The sequence below is a fragment of the Limanda limanda genome, chromosome 15 (genome assembly GCF_963576545.1).
Source record: "Limanda limanda chromosome 15, fLimLim1.1, whole genome shotgun sequence".
NCBI lineage: Eukaryota > Metazoa > Chordata > Actinopteri > Pleuronectiformes > Pleuronectidae > Limanda > Limanda limanda.
Window position 1 is genome coordinate 8,927,368 of NC_083650.1, and position 11,937 is coordinate 8,939,304.

The following is an 11,937-nucleotide window of genomic DNA, read 5'->3' on the forward strand; positions in this document are numbered from 1 at the left end:
GAAGCAAACTATTCGCCCTCCGACAGTTTGCGTGATAATCAACAGCATTTCTCAAACTCTCAGCTCGCTGGTGCACTCCGTTTCATCTTTTCTTAAGTGGGCTCTTCGCCCTCAGTTGAACTTTTAATAATAATCCTTCCATCACTTCCCTACTTCAGGTCCCACCTGCTATTTGCAGCACTGACCTTTAAAGCAGGAAGTTACTGTTAACACAGCTCCAACAGCTGTGACGACAACCTGCTTTACAGCATTTTTCTCATCAAGAGCGGCGCTTGTGCACATTCACCAGCACACCCCCCCCTCAAGTTTAGATTATAGGGTCTGGAACCTAAAAGTTATGACTTCAGCTGACAGCTACAGTGTCAAGTTAAAGAGTCCGCCAGCCTCGCTGCTCGACAACGACCGCACATTACACAATTCATTTTCATTCTACGTGATTTTCATTAACCGCGAACAGCGAGGGGAGAGTATTACATAAACCTCTGATGTAATTTTCTGAGCATGACTCAAAGCACCAGGGAACCCCACGCAGCAGAAGACACATCTCAGAGCTGGTTTCTTTAAGAAAAAGACAACATTGCATACATTTATTAGGGATGGACGCCAATTCCAATACATGCAAATCACCACTGTCCTTTAAATGTAGTGTCGACATTATTGCAAACACTTGTCTCCCTGCTGTTTTGTGTATTATATTTTTATTATCTTAGGATAAAAAAAACATTAACAATTACATGGGATGCCTTGTTCTGCATAATTTAACGTATACACAGTGGGAACAGGAATGGCAATGCTTTAGACATCATCACAGCCTCTTCATAACCCCACCCACCCCCAACCCACTGCCCGCATGCAGTTTGCACTGCACAAAGGCCAAAAGTCACGTGAGACAGCCTGCAAAGAGCACAAGAAGCATTCACAGTAAAGGAGGAGAGGAAGGAGGAGAGGATGGAGGGGAGGGAGAGTAAAAGATGAGAGGAGAAGGAGGGAGGAGGAGGAGAAGAGAGGGAGTGAAACAAAGTGACTGCAGCACTGGCCTTGGTTTAGACAGGAGAAGGAGCAGCATAGTCCTAGTATATCATTCTAACTTCTCCCACACTTCAACTCCCGTCTCCTGATTGTGGTACTCTTTCCATTGTCTTTGACACAAAAAAAGTTTGTTTATATATGCATGTATATATGTATATACATATACGTATGTATATATATATAAACACTTTTTTTTTTTATAGCTACAGCACCTTTTCCCATGGGGCAACAGTGTCAATACCTCGCACATGGTACATGGCCGTGCCAAAGAAAAAAAGAAAAATAAAAAAACAATATATTGGTCAGGATATTTATCTTTTTTTCCCTAAAATTGGCATTTGACATGATGATATTCTATTGCCGTCTGGGGGAGGGAAGGGACAAAGGTTCTTCTTTTGAGTTTATATTCAAGTTTTCTCCTTTTTTTCTGGTGTATAATTTCTTCTTTTCCTGTTTAAAAAGAGTTCACACTTTTGTGATTTGCGTGTGCTGCTCTTCATCAAAAGGTTCATTTTCCGGATCAGAGTCAGTGGTGTCAGAGTATCGATAATGGTCTGGCTCATTGTCGCTAACGTCCGGGGTGACGGATGTTGAAGTGCTCGTCTCAGGATTCGAAGGCTCCTCCACGGCTTTCGTAAAATACAACTTCACCTGAAATTGGGAATTAGAAAGACATCCGACTTCAGTCTGTGCAATCAAAATATCAGAAAACAAGTCTCATCATTGGCTCTTCCTATTATTATCTAAAACCCTGCTGCTGTAACTACTTACCTTGAAGTTTGGCGAGAAGTAGCGGTTAGCTTTATCTTTGTTGGCCTTGTCCAAGTCGTTCTTAGTGAGCGTCAGGATGAGGTAGTCCCTGTCGCTGTCCCTGCAGCTGTCCCTGCTCTCAGCGCGCTGCGTCTGCATCTGTAGCTGTGGTTGCGGCTGCCCCTGCCCCGGTCCCCCCTGCTGGATCTCGGCGTTGTTCACTGCCCCGTTTTCCATCTTGTCCACGCTCTCCTCTGGTCCAGGGATGAAGAACGTGTTCACCCAGAAGTGGAACATTTTGTCCTGGAGGACAGAGATGATGACAGATAAGAAAATGTATGTTTTTGATTCAATTTGAGACTGAACTCTGATTTTTCTTGTTTAGACACTGTCATTTTCTGCAAACATCTGTCAAAATACTGCATTGGGACTATTTTTAGCTGCCGATTAATACACATTTGTTTCGTTAGTGAACATTTACGCAAGCAGGATGGCGACTGTGGGATCAATTAGTGGGAGGCTGTGGCTCATTTATGTGTTTTTAATAATTTCTCAACAAAACAGGAAGCTACAGTAAAACTACTTAAAAAAATTGGGAGAAAATGTTTTATCACGTGTCAGCTTTAAGTTATATGACACAGTCGAAGTCATGAAGATCAGCAGCAAAAATACATTTGTATTGATTAATGGAAACGGGTCAGCGACAAGGACAAAGCCACAGAAACACAACATACCTTCTTCATCATCTTGTTTTGTTTATGGAAGAACTCCACTTTGATGTCTCCGCAAACCGGCAGCGGCTGGGGGAACTCGAAGAACATGTGCTTGTCCTCGCGCCGTGTGTGAGCGGGATGCGACGTGTGAATCTTCACTTTCAGCTGGTACACCACAAACTGGGGATCTGCGTCGAGAAAAACGAGTCGATGTTGCACAGGTAGAGGAAGGAAGGGGGGCAGGGGGGAGGGGTGTCAAGGTTATGAGATTTGTGAGAAGAGACAGACAACACAAGATGTGGAGAGAATGACGAGAGGAGGGAGTGGATCAAGAGAGCGAGACAGGATACCAGTGTTATTACATGAGTTTGCAAAGCACACCCCACCACAGACAACCCACCGCCCCCCCAGTTGAATACATGCAAAAAAAAAAAAAGTAACAAAACTTTATATTAATATCACAGAAAGGGAATGTTACAAAATTCAACACCCAGAGAGACCCAGAACCAGAGACAGGACCCTATTCTGAGACAGTTTCGGGCTTGGACCAGCGCGACACGCTGCGTAGAGATTTGAATCCTTCCTTCTTCCTGTCAGGGGTGGGGGGTGATGCTGGAGATGACTTCATATGCCTGTGGGCTAGTCCCATCCTGCTCGGCAACATGTCTACCTCAGACTGCTCCTGCCTGCTGGATCTCTGGGGCCATATAAAAGCAAATGAGTGAAATGATAATAATGGATAAAAGGCTCATTTACCCCAGTGCCAATTCCCTTTCCTGAAGCCCTGAGGGGTCGGCTCGCTCCTGTTTTTAACGGTACTGTCCCCTTAGAGAGAGAGAAGGAGATTATCACAAAAGAGAGCCTGGCTGGCCTGTCAGGGGCTTGACAGCACAACAGGCACAAACACAAAGAGGGCTACACAAATATTTGCATCTACACAGCTTCTCTTAAAAGAACATCATACAGTACATGGCTTTGAACGTGGAGGTGTGCACGTCTTGTGTTCAACACCGGACATGATGTGTCGTGAGATTCACAAAAGGGGAAGGAAGAAAGGGGGAACTTGAAATCGCAGAAAATCTCAAACAAAAAAAAATTGGATTGCGACAAACAGAAAAGTTGTGATGCTGGATTCTTTTTTAACACAATTATTAAACTAGCTGCGACTCTTTTATTGGTGCAGTGCCCTAAAACCTGAGGATAGAAAAAAGGTTGGTGTGTGTGTGTGTGAAGACGTCAAACTCAGAATAGGGCTTTTTTAAAAAGGGGAGTAAGGAGGAAAGAGAAGGATCGATACGGTGAGAGCTGCTCAGCACAGTCAGGTGTTAGGGTGAGAGAGAGCCACGGAAATGAAGGAAGAGGAGGTGTTTTTCTTCTTTTTCTGACCGTCAGTTGAAAATGAACAAGTTCAGATACCAAAAAAAGCACAACACTGTGTGACTCAGACACATTTGAGCACACAAAAACCTGGGCTGTTTGAATTCTTTGCCTCTGAAGACCAAACAGACGCTATTACACCACTGAAACTGTTTTCTGTGCAGAGTTAACTACACAGCACTGACATGTAGAGAGAATTTGGACATGGTCGCTGAAAAGGGAGTCATTAGATGTTTATACCCAATGTGTCAGAGACGTGTCAGTGGTGTTTTAGCGCTTGTGGAATAACTTTAGTCAGTTCTGATGTTGATTGTTTTGGTTTCAGCACACTTTTCAAACAAAGCACAGCCCGACTGCTTTGTGTCGGTGTCACTCAGCCACTGTTTGCTTATGCACCATTTTACAATAATGTCATAACACTCCAGCTCCAAGCAAACATGCAGTGATATGTAAATACTCATGAGCGAAAGCAACTCGTTAACGCTGCGCTATTGAATGTAAAATGTATTAATAAATCACTGACTTAAACACTTTATTCCTGTCATGACTATATTTACTTCCTGGTTGTGGGAGTCTGCAGAGCTTTTAGTGAAAGACTCTGTTTAAACTGTGATTAACCTGTCAAAACTGAGCACAGAAACAAAACCGAACAAATTCCGCTAAAACAATTTAAAGAATGTTGACTAAAATGCAGACTTGCTCAACTTTGCAGGAGTGCGGAGGTTGATTTGAGAGTAAAAATTAAAAAATGTGACGGAGGCCAAAGGAAAAATAACCACCATCCTATGACCCAAAATATTATAACACACAGATGAGGGATTTCATTTAGTATAATTATTTATAAGTAGCAACAACTTAATCTGCAAGAAGCTTCTTTTTAAGTCAACAGGTCCTAAATTAGTGCAGCAGTTTCGGCTGTATTTTAATATCCTGTGAGAGGTCGACTCATCTCTACCACAGGTGACCTGCTCTCTGCTCAATCTGCAGCGTGGGCGAGCCCTACAACGCACAGCACACATCCGAGGTTCTCGTTCCATACGAACAGTGGCGTGCGGGCCTACACACTAGTTTGGAGTGAAAGTTGAACATGAGTGTGACTCACTGCAGGTGCCCCCGCTGAACATGGGGAGAGTCTCAAACACCATTTTGTGGAAGAGGAGCGCCACCGGCTTGTACTCGAGCTGGTTCTTCAGTAGGTAGCTGTAGTAGTAGACATAGCGGCGCTGGCTCGGGATCGTGACTCCCTGCAACAACAAAGACAACACTTTAGAGAGCCGGAAATGACGTCACCTTTTCTCTGAGTGTTCAAGTGTTTGCATCTTAACCTGAAAGAGAAACTATTTTTTGTCTTCCTTAAAGCCAGCAACTTCCTGCTTTTCTGCTTCACAACACAACAAACTGAATATATAACGATTGGGTCACCAACCCATTAAAGATTTCCCAGCTTTCTGGCACTAAACTCAGATGAACAGATAAAGAGCTGCAGTGATGTTGGGTTCTCATCCTACCTTCTTGTCCCTTGTCCTGACTTCACCATAAAAGTCGAGCGCTTCTTGGGCCTCCAGGAATTTGCCACGATGGAGGAGATAGGCGCAGATCATGACGCCTGTTCGGCCCTTCCCGGCCTTACAGTGGATGGCCGCCACGTGATTGTCATCCTCACTGAGCCACTGGTCCAGGTCTTCACAAAACGGCTTAATTAGCTCCAGCTGAGGAGGGTTGTGGTCTTCGAAGGGGTACTGTGCAACTGATGCGTGACGGGATGCAGGCCCATGCAAAGATGTAACGGGAGAGGGAAGGAAAGATTGTGGACAAGAGCACAGCGGCAGAAAAGAGACGGGGGAGAAGACACAAAGAGTTGGGAAAATCTCACTAAAGAGTCACTGACTTTTTTTTATCATTAAAATTTAAAAAACATCTATAGAACATGTAAAGCCGCCTACCTCTGCAGTTAAATTTGGCAGCATCGTAGTGTCTTTCTGCACAGCTGAAATGGGAAGAACAAAATCCAGTTAGCGGTGGAACAGAGGAAGTTAGCTCGTAAACAATGAACCGTTCAGTTGCGAACAACATGTGCAACACTTACAGGTTGTAGATTTTGTAATGGTTTTTATGCTTTGAATCCAAAAACCTGAAGAATCATAAACAGAGAGAACAGTTTTAGTCAACACATAAATAAAGTTGCAAACGAGGACCAAGAATGAATAAGCACAATAAAAAGTCTCCTCTCTTTTCTCTTCTGTCTATCTTTAATCACACATTAGAAGCAGAAGGGCTCAACTCACCGTACTACATCGTCTATATTGTTTCTGTACACGCCTTCGAGTCTCTCCGCTGGAAAGCCCATGGCAATGATGTTTGGGTAGATATCTGTTCAGGCAGGGGGGTTAAGGAAATGTACATAGTGCATGCTTTCACACAAAGGAAGGTGCCATTACTGGTGGGCCCAGCAGCACATGTTGTGTTTAACGGTAAATTCCTAGAGCTAGCACTTTAAAATGAAACATACCTATTCTCAGAGTTACAGCACAATTACAAGAAGGCAGAAAAGAGCAGCAGAGCGGGAAAAAGTTTCAGCGAACGTCAATATGAGGGTGTTGTAGTCGTGGACAGGCAGGAGGTGTGCTGGTCTGTGTGTGTCTGTCTGTGTGTGTGTCTGTTGTGACAGATGGCCTTGACAGTGAGAAGCAGGCAGAGAGGATGGGAGGAACAGCGCTCCTGCTCGAGCCAGGCCCACATGTGTGTGCACGAGGAGACTCTCCGCTCCCTGACCTGCATGTATTTTTAGAGACCAAAGTTATATTGGGATGATCGCAAATGTTCGGCTTATCTCGCTTTCGAGCTCAGCCGGACCGATTTGAATATCGGGGAGATCGAATGCACGCGACACGAAGACGCGTGGGTAGGGCAACAAAAAACCAGTTGCATCAAACAAGAATCCTTTGTGTCATGACTCGCAGGCTGCAGGTGCAACAGAAGGTAGTGGTTGTGCATCTGTAACAGTCATCGGCGGACGACACACACACATGTGGAACCACACGCACACAAATTCCAGCACGAGTTTAACTCCTGGCTGCACCGACCGGCTCGCACTTCACCTCTCGTGCGTTTACAGCTGCCTTACATCATCGAGACCTGGCTCCACAACTCAGAGCAGAAAAGTGATGGAAAAAATGTCGCAGCCAATTACATGGTGACACACATTCAATCTTAAAAAGGCACACATCAGTGTCGCGTGGCAGAAGAAAGGAGAAAAAAAAAAACCGAATAATCGAGTTGGCATGCATGTCTTTGAGGCTTGGCTGCGACGCCTACCTGTAACTGAAGTCTGCTTGTCGCCATAAGCTGCAGGATTTCACACTTTAACCGCCGACTAAAGGGCGACCTTTTCTTACACCCGTTGTGCGGCGGTGTCAAAAAATAGAGAAGCTGAATGTCTCAAATTGGATGTGTCTGGTTCGTTTTGAGCAGACCTTATTTTTTCCCCCAGAGTCAAATCTCTTTTTAACCGGTCAGAACAATTTGCCACACGGGTCTGACGACTCTGGTGAGAAAGTGGGGCTAGCTAGCTTGCACGTGCAAAAGCGCACAAGAACGATCCTTTGTCATAGTGCACACACCAGGGCCGGGTCTAGGCAGGGGCAAGAGGGGGCCTGGCCCCCTCAAACTAAATCCCAATTTATAATAATAATAATATAATAAAGCACAATGCCCCCTCAAGATTTGTGGCTGCCCCCTCATACATGCCTGTCTAGACCCGGCCCTGGCACACACACAGTCCAGCAGTAGACCTGCTGGGAGCCGGTGGCCGAGGTCAACTGTACGGACACATGTACACAGACTGCTGCAATTTCTAAACATTTTCCATCCACGTCGTGCGGCTGAGGCATGAATTCAACAAGCTCACCAGCAAGTATGTGATATTATTTGCATACAGCCAAGCTAGCATCCCTGTAGTCCACAACACTGGAGCCTATCTGTTCTCACTGTGCCATAATCCCTCCCATTAATGCCTCAAAGACCCAATTAAGAGCCAAATAAAGGTTTTCTGTGCCATTTAATGGGCGACTCCAGCCCTCGGACCTACTGGCAATGCGATCCCAGTCAGACTATTCTAAGTGTTTTTAAAAAGCTCCAGAGCTCCCAGGAGAACCTCAGCCCAGAGCATGGGGGGGCTTGGTCTCTGCAGCTGGGAGGAAACACACATGCGGGACCCCCGACGGAAGCTCCAAGTAGGAGGGAGGGGGGGTGGGGGGGAAGCAGAAAAAAAAGAAAAGAAAATCTGCCGTTTCAGGCACGCCTTTTCTTTAAAGCCAGCCCTGCCTCAGCTCTATGCATACGCCAAATCCACGACTGAGAACGAGAGAGAGGGGGGAAAAGGGAGAGTGGGAACCGACGAGCGCCGACTGAGGAGGGGGTGGGGAGGACAGGAAAGGAGGAGAGCAGAGGAAAGGGGGCAAGCGGGGAGGGAGGGAGGGAGAATTAGAGTGGGAGTAGTGAAGAAAAAGAGAAAAGGAGAGGTGGTGGGTTTAGAGGGAGAGAGAGAGAGAGAGCACTCAGACCGGCAACGCTGATACAAGATCACTGGCAACTCTATTTTAAGGGCAATTCCCAGAACTGTGATACTGCATTACATAACAGCAGAGAGCCCATATTGTTTTTAGACACCATGCCAAATTTTTTTTTTTTTTTAAATGATAAAAGCCATCGTTAGAAAAGGGCCCACATCTGAACGAGACCAGACTTCAAGTCCCGAAGACACGGGCGACACTTGTGAGTGGCGTGCCCCCCCCCCCTTCACACCTGCACACCACAGAGTCCCGCCACTTAAAGATGTGACACGTGAAGCGACGCCACATTACAACACGGAGCGAAAAAGAGCGTCCGATCAAACGCTGTGATGCTCGCGCTCACATCACAGTTCTTCCTGAATCTCCTTTCAAAACGTCTCCATCTCTGGCAGTGGTATTGAATCAAAGTAATTCACTCAGCCGTACATTTTCTGTTCTTTGAGAAAAAGGGGGGGGGGGGGGGGGGAAATGATGCTGCCCAGCTGTGTTATCATCAATGCCACAACGCTGACAATAACCAGAGCTAATTTTATTAGCTCTGGTTATTATTATATAGATTATATAGACGTTTTTATTTCTCTACGTGCTTTGTGGAACCAGATAGGGCTGCAACTCACAATCACTTTCTCTTTGCATGAATATCACATGTAATTCCTTGATCGGTTCTACGATCGTTTGGTGTAAAGTGTTAATAAAAGTGCTGAAAAAATAATCCATCACCATATTTCAGAGCCTGATTTAAAATGTCTGACGAATAAGCCGAGACACCAAAGATGTTAATTTACCCTCAAAGTCCAAAACGACTCCCATTCAAATATTTAAGAGCCACAACCAGTGAATGTTGGCTTTAAAGAAAACGCATTCAAGTGCTAGGTGTTGCAAATTTACTCAAATCGACTTCTTTGTTCAAGTCCAACGACAGAAATGTTCCACTCGGGTCTCGAAAAGGCAGTTTTCACGTTCTCCTGCAAAGTCAAGTGCACCTCCACCGCAACCATGACCCACTGTCCCTCATCGGGGTTTGTGCTAATAATGGTCATGGTCAACCTCAACATCAGCTGCTAATCTAGTTTATCTGGAGGCGAACAAGTTCAAGTACCAACTTTTAGTAACAGAGATACAGCGCCAGGGTAACCAGGTCAACAATCACCGCTGGTAACAGATGAGAAATGAGTCCTGAAATGGGGCCTGGAGTAAACCCCTTGAATCTCGAAATTATTATAGCTTCAAAATGGGAGAGGGAAATATATTAAAATGAGATTTTTCCTATCCATCAATGAATATTCACCCATAGAAGCCCCAGGTGAGGGGGAGGTACAGAGACCAGGTCACACCATCAATACACCAGGGACCTGCCATACAAACCAGTGATATCATGCAGACTAACAGTGTGTAATAGGTAGAGGTGTGTACATGAAAATCCCTTACAACACTGGAGCTGATCGACGTGCCTTCAAGCACCAACTGGTTCTGAATGGAACCAGTTCACTTCACCAGACCCAACCTGGTCCCCACCTGGACTCAGAGCTGTCCCTTCCACACACACCTCTGCCCAGCTGGACCTGCTTCTCCAGCTGGAACCAGCCGGTGACATTTATGCTGCTTTGACAGATCCACCATCTTTCACACATGCTGGGTGACAGCAGAGCTCTGAGCAGCTAGCCGCCGAGCTAAGTAGCAGCTAGCTCCCCTCACATCTCCGCCTCGGCTCCGGCTCCTCGGTGCCGCCGGCCCGGGGACCGGTCGGTGTCCGGGCCGCTAGTAAAACAAGCAGCACAGGGAAGGATACATGTTAAGTCCAGGTCGAACCCATCCTCTTGATATCTCCTTTTGTTCCGGCTGACCATTTCTTTTATAATCGCAGCCATTGTAGCGGGTGACAGGAGTCTTTAAGGGGTGAATGATGAAAAGTGTTTTTTTCTGGTGTCGGCCGTGGGCTCGTGTGTGTCGCAGTCTGGTCTGTGGATCTTTGCAGGTCCTCGCAGGAGACGATGCTAGCCCGCGGAGCTAGCGGGGGCTGTGGGTCGGATTAGACAGGCTTCCTCTGGATCATAAAGACGGGCCTCGCTCTGCTCCTCCGTGCAGGCCCGACTTTCCCGATCCTGCGATTCGTCTTGCAAACGCCCCTGAATCAGATACATGCAGGGGTCCTCGGATCCGGCTCCGGGTGTCGGACACGATCCAGGCCGATGGCTCAGTCGCAGCAGCCGCCGCGTTCGACAGCGAGATCGAGGACTCACCGGGTCCCGAAACACGTATCCAGACGGGGCTAGCTCGCTAGCCAGGCAGCTAGCTAGCACGGCTAGCTAGCAACAATAGCTAATGCTGCCTCCTTCGATCCAAAAAGCCCCCTAACGATTCAACATTGTCATCGACTGATTGCCAAGAACACATGTGAACACAAAGTGACAGGCTCCACCTTGACTGTGTGCGGGCGGACGGAGCTCAGGAGTCGGCGCGGGTTGGTGTGACAGCTCGGTCCCGGGGAATCATCTTCTTTTCTCGCTCCTCTCGCTCCAGCTGAACTCTCAGGCTCCCATCATGGCCTCCACCGAGGGAAAAAAAGAAGGTAGAGCAGGCTGGGATTTTAGAAAAAAAATATCCCTCCGCCCTCTGCGTGTAGTCCCGCGTCTGAATTGAAAATCAGCGAACCCAGTATCAACTGGTAACGCGTCAACAATTCCCACCAGACACCGAACAGCCGCCGTGGACGCGTGTGGTCGGTTCGACCCGGAAGAGAGCGACGGCGGAGCTACTTCGTGCTGCTCGCGGAAGGATAAAAAGAGTCCGCCCGCGACGCTCCCTTCTGTCAGAGTGGTCACGTGTGGCTGTAATAAGGGAAGTTTCCAACATAATGTCACTTTTCGCGGTTTAAACTGTCAGATCAGCCCGTGACTAATACAAGTAACATTAATAATGATACAATGTGTCTGTTACGTGTCAGCACACGATACTTCATACTGCGTGTGGAGGGAAATGTATATGGAATGTACAAACCTTAATCAAAGTCCACCCTGAATTACACTGATTATTGTATGGCCATGTCTATTACGTCATTGATCCAGACTATTACTATAAAGCCAACATGTACATACTCAAATTAAATAGATGTATATAGATCTGTAACATATTAGGAAATAAAAATGGGGATTTAGTAACACACAAAAACTAAAAAAATGACATGGATGGAACCAAAAACTTTCAGGTTTTTACAGAGTTTTATTGTTAAAGCTGCAAAAATCTGTCACTTAATCAGTTAGTTGAACACCAGTAAATCAATTAGCGTGCACTTACTTAGTCATTCAATTTTTTTTTGTAAGTGGCAAATATGTACCAGTTCCATTTGCTTACTGGTTTTCTTATTCTTTAAAACTTGAAGCAGTGTGAGGACGTCACTTTGGATTCTGGGAAATTGTGTCGTTAGTTTTCTCCTATTGTCTGACAAACAGAATCAGTGAAGTTATTAATCACAAAAAAAACTAAACACATGTCCGAAC

General features: G+C 46.0%; 1 protein-coding gene across 2 annotated transcripts; it reads right to left on the bottom strand.

The window, feature by feature from the left end:
* Positions 1-555: 555 nt before the first annotated feature.
* On the bottom strand, positions 556-11,015 carry ptena (phosphatase and tensin homolog A). Of its 2 annotated transcripts, XM_061086938.1 has the most exons (10): positions 10,230-11,015; positions 6,155-6,239; positions 5,956-6,000; positions 5,813-5,856; positions 5,378-5,616; positions 4,972-5,113; positions 3,249-3,317; positions 2,514-2,680; positions 1,801-2,082; positions 556-1,680 (listed from the first exon to the last, which is right to left on the bottom strand). In XM_061086938.1, the coding sequence occupies exons 1-10, from the start codon at positions 10,306-10,308 to the stop codon at positions 1,495-1,497; spliced, it is 1,338 nt and encodes a 445-aa protein (XP_060942921.1). In that variant the 5' UTR covers positions 10,309-11,015; the 3' UTR covers positions 556-1,494. The 2 variants fall into 2 exon arrangements, with proteins under 2 accessions (XP_060942921.1, XP_060942922.1); XM_061086939.1 differs by lacking the exon at positions 3,249-3,317.
* Positions 11,016-11,937: the final 922 nt, after the last annotated feature.

Excerpts from the sequence above, each read along its gene's own strand:
- ptena (XM_061086938.1), bottom strand. The coding sequence starts at position 10,308 with ATGGCTGCGATTATAAAAGAAATGGTCAGCCGGAACAAAAGGAGATAT. Across the intron at positions 3,318-4,971 it reads GTTCAGCGGGGGCACCTGCA|GGGACAGTACCGTTAAAAAC; the intron begins GTGAGTCACACT and ends TCTCTCTCTAAG. Across the intron at positions 2,681-3,248 it reads GAAAGGGAATTGGCACTGGG|ATCCCCAGTTTGTGGTGTAC; the intron begins GTAAATGAGCCT and ends TTCTCGACGCAG.